General features: G+C 39.2%; 2 protein-coding genes across 5 annotated transcripts in view; both read left to right on the top strand.

Moving 5' to 3' along the window:
* The first annotated feature begins 76 nt into the window (after positions 1–76).
* LOC127451250 (uncharacterized) lies at positions 77–3,775 on the top strand. Its single transcript, XM_051715788.1, has 3 exons — positions 77–236; positions 1,838–2,027; positions 2,137–3,775. The coding sequence occupies exons 2-3, from the start codon at positions 1,848–1,850 to the stop codon at positions 2,980–2,982; spliced, it is 1,026 nt and encodes a 341-aa protein (XP_051571748.1). The 5' UTR covers positions 77–236; positions 1,838–1,847; the 3' UTR covers positions 2,983–3,775.
* A 5,495-nt stretch (positions 3,776–9,270) lies between these two features.
* Positions 9,271–17,688, top strand: part of LOC127451248 (interleukin enhancer-binding factor 3 homolog) — a 34,689-nt gene continuing 26,271 nt past the window's right edge. The window contains exons 1-2 of one of the 4 annotated variants that reach the window (XM_051715784.1): positions 9,271–9,869; positions 14,892–14,960. In XM_051715784.1, coding sequence (XP_051571744.1) covers positions 14,958–14,960 — 3 coding nt within the window. In that variant the 5' untranslated portion in view covers positions 9,271–9,869; positions 14,892–14,957. The other 3 variants (XM_051715785.1, XM_051715786.1, XM_051715783.1) reach the window with 3 other exon arrangements.

The following is a 17,688-nucleotide window of genomic DNA, read 5'->3' as shown; positions in this document are numbered from 1 at the left end:
TTACTGCGCGTGGTATAGTGTGTAATAATTTGCTAAACTTTGGGCACCGCGTGGCGGGAGATTAAGAGACCGGAGCGGTCTTCGTGAATCTCGGGGCGACGCTGAGACTGAGACCGCCTTCAACATCAAAATGAGACGGAGGAGAATTAAACCAATAAAAGATGCCGAGGACTATGTTATCAATGCCACTGATAAGACCGACGTATTGGAGGCTAAATACATAAATTATTATAAAGGTAGGTTTGTAGAGAACTATCAGTCTGTCTGTTTATCAGTCTGTCTGTCAGTCTATCTATCTGTCTATCTCTCTATCAATCTGTCAGTCTCTCTATTAATCTGTCTATCTCTAGCCATCTTTTTTTCAATCTGTCTATCTATCACTATCAATCTGTCTGTCTGTCAGTCTGTCTGTGAGTCTATCAATCTGTCAAATCCATCTAGCTCTATCAATCTATCTCTCTATCAATCTGTCTGTCTGTCTGTCTATCTCTCTATCCATCTATCTCTCAATCTATCTGTCTATCAATCTGTCTGTCTATCTGTCTATCTCTATCCATCTTTTTTCAATCTGTCTATCTCTATCCATCTTTTTTCAATCTGTCTATCTATCACTATCAATCTGACTGTCTATCAGTCTGTCTGTGAGTCTATCAATCTGTCTGTCTATCTGTCTATCTCTATCCATCTTTTTTCAATCTGTCTATCACTATCAATCTGTCTGTCTATCAGTCTGTCTGTGAGTCTATCAATCTGTCAAATCCATCTAGCTCTATCAATCTATCTATCTCTCTATCAATCTGTCTGTCTGTCTATCTCTCTATCCATCTAGCTCTCAATCTATCTGTCTATCAATCTGTCTGTCTATCTGTCTATCTCTATCCATCTTTTTTCAATCTGTCTATCTATCACTATCAATCTGACTGTCTATCAGTCTGTCTGTGAGTCTATCAATCTGTCTATCCATCTATCTATCAATCTATCTCTCCATCAATCTGTCTGTCTGTCTGTCTATCTCTCTATCCATCTGTCTATCAGTCTGTCTATCTCTCCATCAATCTGTCTGTCTATCTCTCTATCCATCTGTTTATCAGTCGGTCTATCTATCTATCAATCTGTCTATCTCTCCATCAATCTGTCTGTCTGTCTATCTCTCTATCCATCTGTTTATCAATCTGTCTATCGGTCTCTATCAGTCTGTCTGTCAGTCTATCAATCTGTCTATCTCTATCCATCTGTTTATCAATCTGTCTATCCATCTATCTCTATCAATCTGTCTATCAATCTTTCTATCCATCTATCTCTCTATCAGTCTGTCAAAATGTCTGTCTAACTATCTCTCTATCAGTCTGTCTGTCTGTCTCTGTCTATCAATCTATCTCTCCATCAGTCTGTCTGTCTGTCTCTCTGTCTATCAATCTATCTCTCCATCAGTCTGTCTGTCTGTCTATCTCCATCTGTTTATCAATCTGTCTATCGGTCTATCTATCTATCAATCTGTCTATCTCTATCCATCTGTTTATCAATCTTTCTATCCTTCTATCTCTATCAATCTGTCTATCAATCTTTCTATTCATCTATCTCTCTATCAGTCTGTCTGTCTGTCTCTCTGTCTATCCATCTATCTCTCTATCAGTTACATCCTTGCTTGTTTTCTGCGGTTTAGCTCTAACAGATGTTGATTTAATAGATACAATTTACACTTCATTTATGAAGTACATTGAACTTTCTTTTAAAACAGGAACAGTTATTTTTCATAATATGATAAACATACAGTCCTATAAGCATACATTTTCCTAGATTATTTGAAGACTTGTCATTCTGACGTGTGTCTGATTAGTTTTTCTTAGATGAGACCTGCAATTCATGAGGACTCGGATGATCTTTTTGACTCTGAAAATTCCAGTGTAAGCAGTGAAGATGACAATACAGACATTGAAGACGACATCAGACGGAAACATACACCATTTACAATGAGCGAACAACATTCCACTTGTGCCACAACATTCAAAAGAGCAAAAAACACCAGAGTAAGTGTTTATTTTATTATTTCTTCATTATCTTGAATAGAATAGAATAAGAATAAAGAATAACCTATGAAAGGGGATTAACTGAACTGAATGGTCATTGTCTTTCAAGGCTAGAGGGAAGATTGCTGAGCACTCAGATGTTTTTGATTCGAGTGAAGATGAGTTATCTCAAGTCAGTGAGGAAGAGTACATTCCTGACACATCAGAAGAGAGCAGCACATCAGATAGTAGCACAAGCCTTACTGTTTCACCAAAAGTTAAAGGAACGTTCCAGACTTTGCCAGTCCAGTGCAGTTCAGCTGAGAACAGAAGCACAAACTACAATCCTCAAAGCAGCGGTGACTTAGGGAGCTCCCAGAGCCATGACGCAGCCTCAGTTCCTGACACATCCTCCATTCCTGACAGCACAAGTTCAGTGATTATCCCAGCTATCAATAAAAAGAGGGATGGAGTAAGAATGTATAGCAAGAAACAACACTGCTTTTTTTGTGACAGTGCTTTTACGAAAATTGCTAGACACCTAGAGCGCAAGCATAGCAATGAGGTAGAGGTAGCAAAGGCTCTAAGTCATCCAAAGGGCTCCAAAGAAAGGCGAATGCAGCTCGAGTATCTACGTAACAAAGGTAACTTTGCTCACAATGCTACTGTTATTAATACAGGTGCAGGAAAGATGATTCCACGGAAACTGCCTAAGAATAATTTGGATGGGGAAAGATTTATTCACTGCATTTACTGCCAAGGACACTTCTTAAAGAAAACCCTATGGCGACATGTGAAGGTTTGCAAATTTAAGCCTTCTGACATGAAACCTAAACCTGGAAAAACCCGTGTGCAGGCTCTTTGTAGCTTTGCACAGCCTCCCCCACCAGGAGTAACTCATGGTGTTTGGAAGCTGTTAAATGCTATGAACCAAGACCAAGTGGCTAGTGAAGCTAGAAATGACTGGTGCATTTAAGAGCTGGGAAAGCATCTTTACAACAAGTATGGATCAAGAGTTAAAATGCATGAATACATCTGTCAAAAGATGAGAGAGCTGGGAAGACTCCTTATATGTACTAGAGAGGTGTCACCCCTTACATCTATTAAAGTGCTCATCCATCCCACAAACTTTATGCATGCAGTTAATGCAGTTAAAAGAACAGCTGGATACATTGAAGATGTTGTGTGAAACTTGGACATAGTCTGAACAAAATCGCAATGCTTATTGAGAGCCATTCTACCATCAATGGAGACAAAGCAACAGCAAAAGTTGCGAACAGCTTCCAACAGCTGTATCAGACCCGATGGCCCGAGTACATTTCTTCAACAGCCCGGCGAACACTGGAGGAAGCCAAGTGGAATTCCCCAGATTTGCTCCCTTTCACTGAAGATGTTAAACGTCTTCGTGTGTATCTTGATGAGCAAGAGAAAATTTACCGCAAACTCTTGTCAACACAGCCATCATCTCAGCATTGGTCAAAATTGGCCAAGGTTACAGTAATTCAGGTTATGCTTTTTAATCGTAGACGAGAAGGGGAAGTGTAACAAATGCCTTTGTCCACATACACCTCCAGCAACATCAGACGCTCATGCGGATATTAGGATGGCCCTCACAGAGTTGGAAAATAAACTGTGTCAATACTTCAAGCATATAGAGATCAGAGGCAAAAGAGGCAGAAAGGTTCCAGTACTTGTTACTCCTTCAATGCAAGAGTCGATCAGCCTGCTAATTAAAAACCAAAGTTTTTCTCTTTTCACGTCCGTCTGCAATGACCTTTTTCAGAGGCTCTGACTGCATCCGTGAATTTGCAGGTGCATGCAGTGCTAAAAATCCTCAAACTCTAACTTCTACAAAGTTGAGGAAACAGATTGGTACCCTCTCTGAAGTTCTCAATCTGAGCAACACAGAGCTCGATCAGCTGGCTGACTTCCTAGGCCATGACATTAGAGTACATCGTCAGTTTTACCGGTTACCTAAAGGCACCCTTCAGCTGGCCAAAATGAGCAAGATTCTTCTGGCCCTTGAAAAAGGACTTTTGGCATTTCTTGATGAAATCAACATTGATCCAGAAGGTACTATACACTGTTAGTTGTAGGTTTTTTTCCTTTTCTGAACTTTATGAATTTAGAAATTAATTTTGTTTGTTTTTTTATTCTGTAATAGTTTACACAAATTGTAATATAGGGTTTTTGGGAATGCTTTGGAATCACATACATGTATCACCTTGTGTTTTAAATGATGTATTTCTGTGTTTTTTACCTTTAGAGAAAGTTACAGTGGACAGTGATTTAGAGGAGTCTACTTCCAGTCTGAAAGGTAACAATTACATTTTGTCAGTTTGTTCCATTTATTTTTGCCTAATACTAAATTATGTTGTTTCTAGGGATGGCAAATTGGTTTGAAATATGTGTGGTTTATCTTTACATTCTTTTTATCACTTTCTACTCTGACTACATGCATAAATTACTTTAGCATGTTGCTTAGCCATTTCCAGTTTAGGTTTTTTCCACGTGTTTTGTGCATGAGCCCACACGTACCTCAAAACACTGTTCTTTTAATTGAAAGTAGCTAAAGCCTGCTCAAAGTCGCTAAATGGCGGCATATACGCTAATTAGCATAATCATGACGTAATTGCGTAGTATTTGCATTCTGCTTAGTGTCAGCATTTTACATTAAGACTACATGTTAACCAGCTCTTCCTTCCAAGCCGTTAATCTACACTAAATTCCTGATTTATAATCGAGACGTCTTCTGACAAAATCACCATACACATAACATAAAGACAATGGCTGTGATTTTGGCTATATTCAGGTTAGAAGCAACAGAATATCTGTTTTAACTAAATGCGCTGCTCCTCTCAGCCACTCGCTGAACAAAGCAGACGCAGAGTGAGGTGTGTGCACCTCGGGAAAGCAAGACCTCACGCTCATGCGGCAGTACCGGTGAGTTTTGCAAACTGAGGTTTGTCCAAGAAGTCGCTAGATTTGTCGCTTTTTGGGAAAAAAGCGGGTCTGAAGGTACTAAATCTAGTGATAAAGTCGGGCCTGGGTAGCTCAGTGGTAAAATACGCTGGCTACCACCCCTGGAGTTCGCTAGCTCGCTAGTTTGAATCCCAGGGCGTGCTGAGTGACTCCAACCAGGTCCCTTAAGCAACCAAATTGGCCCGGTTGCTAGGGAGGGTAGAGTCACATGGGGTAAACTCCTCGTGGTCGCTATAATGTGGTCCGTTCTCGGTGGGGCGCATGGTGAGTTGAGCGTGGATGCCGCGGTGGATGGCGTGAAGCCTCCACACGCGCTATGTCTCTGTGGCAACGCGCTTAACAAGCCACGTGATAAGATGCACGGGTTGATGGTCTCAGACGCGGAGGCAACTGGGATTCATCCTCCACCACCCAGACTGAGGCGACCACAAGGATTTAAAAGCACATTGGGAATTGGGCATTCCAAACGGTGGACAATAAGCTATATCAATTAAATTAACGACAATTAATCGGTCGATTAATCGTTAGCATCCCTAGTTCTAAGATAAAAGTCATGTGCTTAATTGACATCATGTATTCAGTAAAGCAAACATCTGAAGTCCTTGCAGGTGCGCATATTTTGTTCGGTGCATACAGGCAGGTTTGAGGTTTTCTAGTTCATCTTGGATGGAGTCTTATTGTGCTTTCCATTTGTCCTCGGAAGTGTGAAATTCCGAGTTCCTAGTTGGAACTTTTAAAGGGAACGCCCCTCAAGTTGTATTTCTGACTCAGAAACTCAGAGGGACTGCAACAAACCCGACTTCAGAATACAATATGGCTGCTCAGCGCATTAACAGTTAGTGAAACAGTAGGAATATATTGTTTATTAACACTTCTGTGTGTCTGTGTCTGAAACTCATTGGTGCACGCAGTACTATCCAGCCTCTATTCCACATGATACTTCGGCATTATCTGTACAAAATACCGCTTTTTATGTTTTTATCGACTGGTATGGCTATTTGCCTTGACACGTCCATCTTGGTTTTCCGACTTGAGTACCATTGTGTACTGGAACGCAGTCAACTCAGGTATGACATCATTCCCAGGTCTGACATCCGATTTCCGAGCAAAAGAGAATGCAGCATTAGAACCACTACGCAATTTACATGCGACAGTGGTGTTTCTGTCATCTTTTCTCCTGACAAAATTAAAAATAATGGATATATTTTGCCGCTGAATGATGTAGACTTTTCCATATTCTGACTAAGCTAGCTTGCTGCAATAGTGACGTCACGTGCATGCACGACAACGATTACGAATATGAATATGGATGATTGGATTGTTGGTTTTTAAATCGGTAGCGTTTGTGACAAAACGTAACTTTTTGGATGGTGACTGTAATATTACTGAAATTTTATTAGTAATTAGTTACACTCTAGTTACCAGGGAAAGTAATGTTATTACTGTAATGCATTACAAGTAAACTCAGTACAAGTAACGCATTACTGGCCAAACACTGATTCCCCATGAGTTGAAAGTAAATTTAAATTACGGATTAAAAAAGATTACAAAATCCTCTATCCACTAAAGCAGTGTTTCTTAACTCCAGTCCTCAGGACACACCTCCCAGAATATTTTAGATGACTCCCTATTTAAAGCACTAAGAAGCTGATTAGCTGAATCAGGTGTTTTAAATAGTGAGACATCTAAAACACCTAACAATTCTGGTAGGTGGGTCCCCAGGACTGAAGTTGAGGTGTCTATGTTCTTGAGATGACTGTTATTTTGGTTGCACTTAAAACAGCACTGATAAAAAAACAAAACAGATGAGGGATATTTTTATGTCAGTTTAATGCAGAGATTTGTTAACACTCAGACTGGCTTAATTTTTACTTTCAGAGTGCACTACAGTATCATCACCACAGCACACTGTATGTGAAGACAGCACACTTCCAGCAGACCCAGTGTCCAAAAAAAAGAGAGGTATGTTAATTTTAATTACGACTGACTGATGGCTGAAATGTTCTCCGGTTGCATAAGGTTTCTATTTACAACATGGTTTTTTTGAAGAATTTCAGTATTCTAACTATGGATGAGTATTGAATATTCTAACTAGGAATGTGCCGAGCTGATCTCAAGGATCAGAATCAGGAGCCGATTAAGCATTTTTTAACTGATCGGTATAAGCTATTCTAAGCTCGGACCTTTTTTACGCAAGCCATCACGCTGGTGTCATGTAGTAGGTGGCAGAAAATGCAACTTCAAGTGGGTTTGCCAACCGTCATTAAAAGGAAAAGAAGCTGAAACGTGTGTGACGCATGAGAACCAATGAGGTCTGTTCTAGTGTGTCACATGCATATTCAAGCTTTTTTGTTTACCATATTTGATGCGCTCTTTTAACTAATCACTCAAAAGTTGTTTATTTACTGTTCAGGGCACAAAATACTTCATTGGGACATTCCTAATTCTAACCAAAACTCATCTGTTTTGATGTTTTACAATGAAATGGCAAAATGTAAACGGTCTAAAGTCTCATGTGTTTGTTTCACTTCTGTTTGTGATGTCATTTAAACTTTTGTGCTGAAAAATCTACTGAGTTAGGTAAAATTGTGAATGTGATTTTATAAAATTGCAGTAAATTTCTATTGGGGCCTGGGTAGCTCAGTGGTAAAAGACGCTGGCTACCATCCCTGGAGTTCGCTAGCTCGCTAGTTCAAATCCCAGGGCATGCTGAGTGATTCCAGCCAGGTCTCCTAAGCAAACAAATTGGTCCAGTTTCTAGGGAGGGTAGAGTCACTTGGGGTAACCTCCAAAGTGGTCACTATAATGTGGCTCGTTCTCAGTGGGGCGCGTGGTGAGTTGACGTGGCGTGAAGCTAGCTATGGCAACATGCTCAACAAGCCACGTGATAAGATGCGCAGGTTAATGGTCTCAGACGCGGAGGCAGCTGGGATTCATCCTCTGCCACCCGGATTGAGGCGAATCACAACGCGACCACGAGGACTTAAAAAGCGCACTGGGAATTGGGCATTCCAAATTGGGTGAAAAAGGGGGAAAATCCAAAAAAAAAAAAAAAAAATGTCATTTCTATTAATTGACATTGACAATACCAAGGTTAAAAGTTAAAATGATTTTGTTATAGTTGTGCAGCCCTACTGGAGTGTGATATATAATTTTTTTTAGGCTATTTTAACCTTGTTTATTGAATGTCATTTGGTGTGAATAAAATGACTAGGCTTATTTATGGAAGTTTGGGCTTGCAGTTTGCTTTCAATGTCAATGCTTTGCATGCGTCATGGAAAAACCTTGAGATGGAGAAAACTCTATTGAACGAAGCGTCTAAATTGTGAAGATAATACAAACATAAGTTTCGCCACATATATATGTAAAATGAAAAGTAAAACTACTATAAAGAAATTAGAAAATGGGTTAAATTAAAGAAGCACAACATGTTTTGAATCTGCACACACATTCAGGTTTCTTATAAATTGTCAAGTCTCATGATCCTCCAGCTGCAATCAAGATGGCAGGAACTATAAAGTTGCATTTGGGCAAACAATGTAAAATTACAGTACAGTTCTGTAGCTATAGAACTAGTGCTTCAAGTTAACACCACTGGTTGATGCATTGTAATGCATGTGTTTCTCACTAGTGAAATGCTAAGATTTATGCTTGATGTACTTATTCCCCCCCACAGGTCACATTAAGAGGACAGCCTGGAGCAAACACGAAATACATGCTGTGGAGAAGCACATGATTGAATTTATTAAGAACCGGAAAGTTCCAGGAAAGGCAGACTGCGTAAGGTGTATGGAAGATGAACCATTTGCTCTTAAAAATAGAGAGTGGTCAGCTCTGAAGTTTTATATTAAAAATCGGATCTCCGCTCTGCAAAGAAAAGGTTAATATTGACACACCATGCTTTTGAGTTTTGGTCACATGGTTATATCTTAAAGGTCTATATGGATTTGTGGATTCAGTTCTTTTAAAAATGTTTTTTAAGTGTTTCAAATAACTTTTATACTGCACTTAGTGATTTTTTTTTTGTGAGTTTTCATCCTCGTCTATTTCAAATGCCTAAATGTTTACTTTTCTCCCAGGTTTTCGGCACCAGTGTAACAAAGTTCAAGCTCAGGGAAGAAGGAGGCGTGAAATGGTGAACGTTTAACATAAAACTTCAATCCCAAAATAAACAAACACAAAACAAATGTAAAGCGGCAGTTGTCCGTGAGGGGCTGCCGCTATACTTTCGTTTTGTGTCTGTTTATTTTATAATTAAAGTATGTTTGCCTTCCCAGAACTACTAACTACATTGGTGCCGAAAACCTGGGAGGAAGGAGGGACACGCTGTCGGAGAGCCCTTGCTGCTGCGGAGGTCGGGCAGCACGAGGTAGCGGTGACTGCCAGTGGCTGCCCGAGGCGGTGGTGCTGGAGCGATTGAACAACAGGTGGGACAGAGAACTCGCTGCCGTGCTCCTGGGTCGAGGAGGGGTGGCTGCCTGCCGTCCGTGAGGGGATGGAGGAGTTGCCCCCGTTCACCGGAAGCCAGACCTGCTGCCATCCGCCATGATGGAACATGGAGCTCGCTGCCAGTCGCCAGGAGGCAGAGGAGTATCGAGCCGTCCACCGAAGAGCGTCCAGTACGATCGCATGGCACCGCGAGTGAGGGCCTCTCGGCTGGTGGAGGACCAAGCGGCAGTGTGTCCGGGAACCGAACCAATAATTTTTTTTCTTTTCCTCTCTCCCCTCTCTGTCTCTCCTCATCCTTCCATCTCCTTTTCTTTTGCCTCGTCTGTCCTTACCCCCAGGTTCTGTGACCGCTGTGACTGGCTCCCCTGGGGGTGGGGTGGGGAGTAAAGTGCAGTCTCGAGGGTACCCCCCGGCCTGCGAGGGGCGATGGGGGTATGTGGCAAGCAGGGCGGGTACGAGAGCCATGGGAACGGAGTGAGGCCGGTGGCGCGATTGCTAATGACCTTGAAACATATATTGCTATATATAAATACACACTGCATCCGGAAAGTATTCACAGCGCTTCACTTTTCCCACATTTTGTTATGTTACAGCCTTATTCCAAAATGGATTAAATTCATTATTTTCCTCAAAATTCTACAAATAATAACCCATAATGACAACGTGAAAGAAGTTTGTTTGAAATCTTTGCAAATTTATTAAAAATAAAAAAGGAAAAAAAAAAAATTATCACCACATGTACATAAGTATTCACAGCCTTTGCTCAATACTTTGTTGAAGCTCCTTTGGCACCAATTACAGCCTCAAGTCTTTTTGAGTATGATGCTACAAGCTTGGCACACCTATTTTTGGGCAGTTTCTCCCATTCTTCTTTGCAGGACCTTTCAAGCTCCATCAGGTTGGATGGGGAGCGTCGGTGCACAGCCATTTTCAGATCTCTCCAGAGATGTTCAATCGGGTTCAAGTCTGGGCTCTGGCTGGGCCACTCAAGGACATTCACAGAGTTGTCCCGGAGCCACTCCTTTGTTATCTTGGCTGTGTGCTTAGGGTCGTTGTCCTGTTGGAAGATGAACCTTCACCCCAGTCTGAGGTCCAGAGCGCTCTGGAGCAGGTTTTCATCAAGGATGTCTCTGTACATTGCTGCATTCACCTTTCCCTCGATCCTGACTAGTCTCCCAGTTCCTGCCATTGAAAAACATCCCCACAGCATGATGCTGCCACCACCATGCTTCACTGTAGGGATGGTATTGGCCAGGTGATGAGCGGTGCCTGGTTTCCTCCAGACATGACGCTTGCCATTCAGGCCAAAGTGTTCAATCTTTGTTTCTCATGGTCTGAGAGTCCTTCAGGTGCCTTTTGGCAAACTCCAGGCGGGCTGTCATGTGCCTTTTACTGAGGAGTGGCTTCCGTCTGGCCACTCTACCATACAGGCCTGATTGGTGGAGTGCTGCAGAGATGGTTGTTCTTCTGGAAGGTTCTCCTCTCTCCACAGAGAAATGCTGGAGCTCTGTCAGAGTGACCATCGGGTTCTTGGTCACCTCCCTGACTAAGGCCCTTCCGATCGCTCAGTTTGGCCAGGCGGCCAGCTCTAGGAAGAGTCCTGGTGGTTCCAAACTTCTTCCATTTATGGATGATGGAGGCCACTGTGCTCATTGGGACCTTCAATGCTGCAGAAATTTTTCTGTACCCTTCCCCAGATCTGTGCCTCGATACAATCCTGTCTCGGAGGTCTACAGACAATTCCTTGGACTTCATGGCTTGGTTTGTGCTCTGACATGCACTGTTAACTGTGGCACCTTATATAGACAGGTGTGTGCCTTTCCAAATCATGTCCAATCAACTGAATTTACCACAGGTGGGCTCCAATCAAGTTGTAGAAACATCTCAAGGAAGATCAGTGGAAACAGGATGCACCTGAGCTCAATTTTGAGTGTCATGGCAAAGGCTGTGAATACTTATGTACATGTGATTTTTTTCGTTTTTTATTTTTAATAAATTTGCAAAGATTTCAAACAAACTTCTTTCACGTTGTCATTATGGCGTATTGTTTGTAGAATTTTGAGGAAAATAATGAATTTAATCCATTTTGGAATAAGGCTGTAACATAACAAAATGTGGAAAAAGTGAAGCGCTGTGAATACTTTCCGGATGCACTGTGTATATATAGAGAAAAAATATATAATATATATTATACACATACTACCGGTCAAAAGTTTTGAAACACTTATTCTTTATTATAATTTTCTTCACATTTTAGAATAATAGTAAAGTCATCAAAACTATGGTATAACATAAATGGAACTATGGGAATTGTGGTGTGACTAAACAAAATCCAAAAATAAATCAAAACTGTGTTATATTTTATCATCTTCAAAGTAGTCACCCTTTGCCTAGAATTTGCAGACATGTACTCTTGACATTTTCTGAACCAACTTCTTGAGGTATCACCCTGAGATGCTTTTTAAACAGTATTGAAGGAGTTCCCATCTATGTTGGGCACTTATTGGCTGTTTTTCTTTATTATTTGGTCCAAGACATCAATTTCAAAAACGTATAATCCCCCCCGCCCCCCGGAAAAAAAATAAATAAATAAATAAATAAAATAAATAAAAATATAAAAATCCCCTTAGCATTTATTTTATGGAAAATAATTCTTAAATAATTCTGTTTTGGTTTTTTTTGTGTTTTTTTTTTTTTTTTTTTCATAAAAACAACAGTGGCATTATGGAAACAAACTGGCATTTAAAAAGTGGAAATCCTGAAAATGAATGGATATTTGGTAATTATGATCAGGACTGATGTTGGTTAAAAAAATGAACACATTGAAAGTGGAAAATAATATGAATATATAATATTATTATGGCAGTTTTTTGATTTTTGTCCTCTAAGGACCTCTGAGTAACTTTTTTAAATTGATGCATAAGGGTAAAGTTACGTATATGAACGTGCACATAGCATTATGTTGGGACAATAAATGTAGCGGTTAACATAAAAAAAATCACTTACGTAAAAGGAAAAACAGCGCATCTTGGTTCAGTGCGTCTGATTTTTCAGGCGCCTCCCAGTCAGTCCCTTAATGAATGAAGCCACGCCCTCTCCATTCACCCCCATTGTTGCCGACTGGAGGCCGAGTGATCTTATTGGTCAGCTGTGATCACGTGTCGGTCTTGCCGCGAACTGCACGTTGATTGTCCACAGCGGCACAGAACGGACGCATTTGCTGTCGCTGCGCTGGTAAGTGGATAATAACAAAACTACACTACATTATACAATGTTGGTATGATACAAGCTCGGTCTAATTTGGTATATTGACTCTGAATACATTGTTTTAAAGCGTTAAATGCTGTTGAAATGGACTGTAAATAAATAATCGTGCACCGCAAAATGCGGCGGCTAACGGTTAGCACGCTAGCTGATCGTAAAATTGGCCTAAAACATCGGTAGTTGAATAATAATAAATCATTTTATTTTAGTGTAGGCGACAATGAATACGAGTATTTTTATTGTCACTTTGTCGTATGAAACGAACATTTAAATATTGCAAAATGCGTTTTGTAGCTGGTTTTGGGGGAGGGTCACGACCATTTTATCTCTTGTGTCTTTAGCCGGGTCTGAAAACCAATAGCAAGCTCCTTATACGGCGTTTGGGGCGTCAGAGTCCAGATTTACAGGTTAAAAGTACATTTTATCACCATTTTATGCGACACTGGGGACAGTAGAGTGTTATTAAATGTAAGTAGATGTGTTGATGTTTCAGCTCGCCATTGTCTGACTGCATTAAAATGGCCGCACGTCTGTGATGTATACTGCGTGTTCACACATTATCTGCATTTGTTCTGAGTATTATAGTCATTTAGCGCATTTCTTCGCATGTAAAATGAAAATAAAGATGTCTAGGACATGGTTTTAATTGCATTCGTTATATTTATTAGTAACTGAGTTGTTTGGGCGTCAACAAGTGCTGATGCGATGCTTGGTAGACATATATATATTACACACACACACAACATATTCATTTAACCCTTATGCGTCAATTTAAAAAAGTTACTCAGAGGTCCTTAAATGTCCGCGTCAAAAAACTGCCATAATATATAGTAATATTTTCCACTTTCAATTATTATTTTTTTTATTAACCAACATCAGACCTGATCACAAATATAAATTAATTTTCAGTATTTTAACCCTTTAATGCCAGTTTGTTTACATAATGTCACTGTTGTTGTTAATACGCGCACACACACACACATTTCTCAATACACATACAAAACACACTCTGACATCCATACCAACACACCCACACAATTTTAGCTGCATCATTTATTCAGTTGGTCTGCAGTGCTCTATAATGCAGCAAACAGAAAATAGGGAAAAAGCATGTATTTGCTCCATAGGCGAATAGTGAGAAAAATGGCGCTATCTGGTGGAAAATATTAAAAATGTAAATTTTGAAGCCAGGGCCCCGGAATGAAAGCATAATATCACAGAATTAATGATTTTATGCTTTAATGGCACTGGGATCAAATATTGCAGTTTCAATGGGGACATTTTTGTCCTGACGGTCCTGAGTGTAACTATTTTGTGTACACAGTGTATTATAGATGTATTATAGGGATTGAGGTTGAAATATCAAAATTCCCCCCAAAATACACACCTTTGGCTAAATTTATGCCGTTGGCATTAACAGCCAAAATTATCGAAAAAGCAAAAATGTCCTGAAGGTCGCACAAAGGATATACAAACTATTCCTTAAAGGCTTGAAGTGTTTATTGAAATGAGAAGTAAATGATATAGAGTAATAAACACAAGTTTTGTTTGTAATTTATTTTCTGAAATGTTTCTTTGTGCAGCTGCCTTTGCATTAACCTCAAATATTCTTCAGTGAGATAAATGTTCAATAAAACTCTAAATGAGACATTTATTTTTCTTGGGCAGTTGTACGGATGGTGTTTTTCGGTCAGTGCTGCTGTTTATTTGAAGAGATGAGTCTCACCATGCACTATAAGCCATTCATTTATGATTCATGTTTTGATAAATCAAATGAGATCGAGATGGGATTTAGACTTTTGTTGCTTATCTACTGTCAAATTTAATGCATTTTGAGGTGTTGGTGCTGAACTGTATCTCTTTGGCCTGGATGAGATGCTCAGGGTTATTATACTTATCCACTGTCTCCTTGGTTATTCAAATGCATGATGTTTTGGTGCACGTTTTGTACATTTCAACAGTAGGATTATGTCTGGATTAGACCTTGATTTGTTTGCAATCTGAAACTTAATCAAAATTACAGGCAGTTCCAGATCGTTTATCTTCAAATTAAACAACATGACAAAAAGCAATCCTTTGTAGGTTGTTGCATTACAGTAATGAAATATGCTTTGGAATTGCATAAGTGCAAGTGTATATTAGGAAACTGAATTTTGTAAAGTATTAAACACTTTTTGTTTTTCATTACAGACCAACTGGACCAACTGCCACATTTAGATCAACACTGCCAAACTGAAGAACCATTTTATAGCAGCTATGGTAAAGTACACAATATCAACATCTGTATAATATGTACACATCTTTTTGCTAACCTAGTGTCTTATTAGGAAGTGTTTGTAATTGTGAAATCACTGCTAATAAGTGCTTACTAATAGTAACTTCTTAGTACTTATTATTAGCTCGTAATACTGCAGTAATTACAGATATTGAAACAAGAGCATCAGCGTAAGTCATACGTTTTAAAGGGATAGCACACCCAAAAATAGGATTCTCTCATCATTTATTCACCCTCATGCCATCACAGATGTGTATGACTTTCGTTCTTCTGCTGAACACAAACAAATATTTTCAGAAGAATATCTCAGCTCTATAGGTCCATATGATGTAAGTGAATGGTGACCAGGACTCCAAAAGCTCCAAAAAGGAGAAAGTCAGCATAAAAGTAATCCAAAAGACTCAAATGGTTTAATCAATGTCTTCTGAAGCATTCCAGTTGGTTGTTGGGTGAGAACAGTCCAAAATATAACCTTTTTACTGTACATCTTGACATCAGCAGTCTCCTTGGCGATCATGATTTCAAGCTCGATTACATGTCCTATAGCACCATCTAGCGGTGCATGCATCAAGTACTAGGAAGTGTAATCGAGCTTGAAATAATGATTGTGCCTTGAGACTGCAATGACAAGATGTAAAGAGAAATAGGAGTTATACTTTGGTCTGTTCTTACTCAAAACCAACTGGATGGAAAGGGAATTTAAATTTTCAGGTGAACTAGTCCTTTAATTTCAACATATCCTTGTGTATTTCAGTGGTGACATTTTAGTAATGTTAAGAATGGCAAATGTAGAATTTGTGTACATTGGTTGATTCCCACCTCTTGGTTTGTAATGATAGTTTTTGCAATATGTGCAGAGCGAGGGCTCAAACCCGATTTCTCAGTTTCCCAATTGATCCTTTGAACTAGGGGCTGCACGATTATGACAAATCATAATTGTCGATTTTTGCCCTTGATATTGTAATCGCGATTATTAATGACTATTTATGGATGAAATTAATGTGATGTCACTAAGCAGGCAACCGTGCTTGCAGGTTCTTCAGAACATCAGGTGGTTATTTGCTGCAGCTTATTTTAAGCATTAAATAGTGTAATGTTTGGTAATGTTACTAAAGGTTATTATAAAGGTATATCTGTGGTTTACAGTGAAGAAATTTATGTAGGTTCTTTCTGACCTATTGACAATACCAGTTTTAACTTCAGTCAATATGTCTGTGTGTCATGTACCAGGTTGATGTATACACATCCTCACATATTTAACACACTTCCAAAGCCTGAAATATGTGGCATAAAATCAAAAACTACCATCAGAAGTATCTGTGACTTTACTGCTTAAATTATTGGTCCATATACAGTAAATAATCATATTTGACAAATTCAGTAGTCAAACTGAACAGCCGATTTAGATTGAACTTCCTTACAGCATTTAAAATCCTATATTGTGATCTTGTTTGCATAAGATCATCGTTAAATCATATTTGGCCTCAAATCTGTCACAGCAGTTGCACTTTGGAAAGTAAGATCAGCCTGTTTGTGATTTTGTGTGATTCGTTAAAATTTAAATCTACCAACAGCAGTTGTGGGTCAAATAGGCGTTTATTTGAGCAGACGCGATTACAATGACGATGGCCTGTGAAATTTGAATTGTCACGTTGCTCGTTTGCGGGTTGTTTACCTATGATAAATAAAATGGGGCGACATTTAACGAATTGAAAATAATTCAAAATTGCTCACCTTTGTCCTACAGCTTCTTTTCAAGTGTAAGGTGATGTTTCTTTAGTACACATTTTAGTGTGCCATCGCAAACTGAGATGAAATGTACTGTAAAGCAAGTATCTGGATGTCAGACTATTCAAAACTTGTGCATAAGGATTGGTTGATGTTACTGATATGACTGTACTGTAGACTCTGAATGGCCATTGCCGTTTCATTGCTTAATGTACACGTCTGGGGTTAGAAACTCAGCCACTGCAAAAACACGTTCTAAATAGAAACCATTAACGCAACAGGAGTAGACTTAAATTGAATGCTGTAATCGGCAGTTTTCACGATTACATAATCGTTTTTTGATTAATTGTGCAGTCCTACTGTGAACTAGCTTGTATTGAGTTTCAAAACAATCTGGAATGTGTTCGCCTTTTTGTACCTATATTTCCTTGGTTCTGTTGAGAATAGGGCTGGCTGATATGACCAAATTCTTATATCATGACAACGATATACATCATGACATAGTATCATTTTATTGGAAAATAAGTTAAAAAAAAAATTAGCTGTCAGTCGATTACATTTTTTTAATTGCGATTAATCGCATATTTTTTAGTTAATCGTGATTAATCGCATATTTTAAGTGCTGAAATTTGACACCATATATACTTTTTCTTGTCAAAATTCATTTATTTCCATCTTAGAAAAGAAAACAAAGCAATATGTAGCAATATAATGCTTTATTAACGTTTTCTAAACAAAGCTTTCCACAATATAAACATAGAAATGCACTAAAATAGCACCAATTCAAGTAACATTAAATGTTTCCCAAAGTCTAAGTGGGAGTTTGACTAATTGAAATAACTAGTCCCCACATAGGTTACATATTCATTGCAATGCACATTAAATCTCTTAAACTCTCTTCACAATATTAATCAGCTGGTAGACTGGCTATCTGTTTTGTGACAGCAATCATGAAGCTGCGTTCATGATTTGCATTGAGTACAG

This window comes from Myxocyprinus asiaticus, chromosome 14, assembly GCF_019703515.2.
Source record: "Myxocyprinus asiaticus isolate MX2 ecotype Aquarium Trade chromosome 14, UBuf_Myxa_2, whole genome shotgun sequence".
NCBI classification, from domain to species: Eukaryota; Metazoa; Chordata; class Actinopteri; order Cypriniformes; family Catostomidae; genus Myxocyprinus; species Myxocyprinus asiaticus.
Note: the sequence above shows the minus strand (reverse complement) of the source record. Positions and strands in the feature narration are given on the sequence as shown.

Coding starts and splice junctions, on each gene's coding strand:
- LOC127451250 (XM_051715788.1), top strand. CDS start 1,848: ATGAGACCTGCAATTCATGAGGACTCGGATGATCTTTTTGACTCTGAA. Junction 2,028..2,136: donor AAAGAGCAAAAAACACCAGA/GTAAGTGTTTAT, acceptor TTGTCTTTCAAG/GCTAGAGGGAAGATTGCTGA.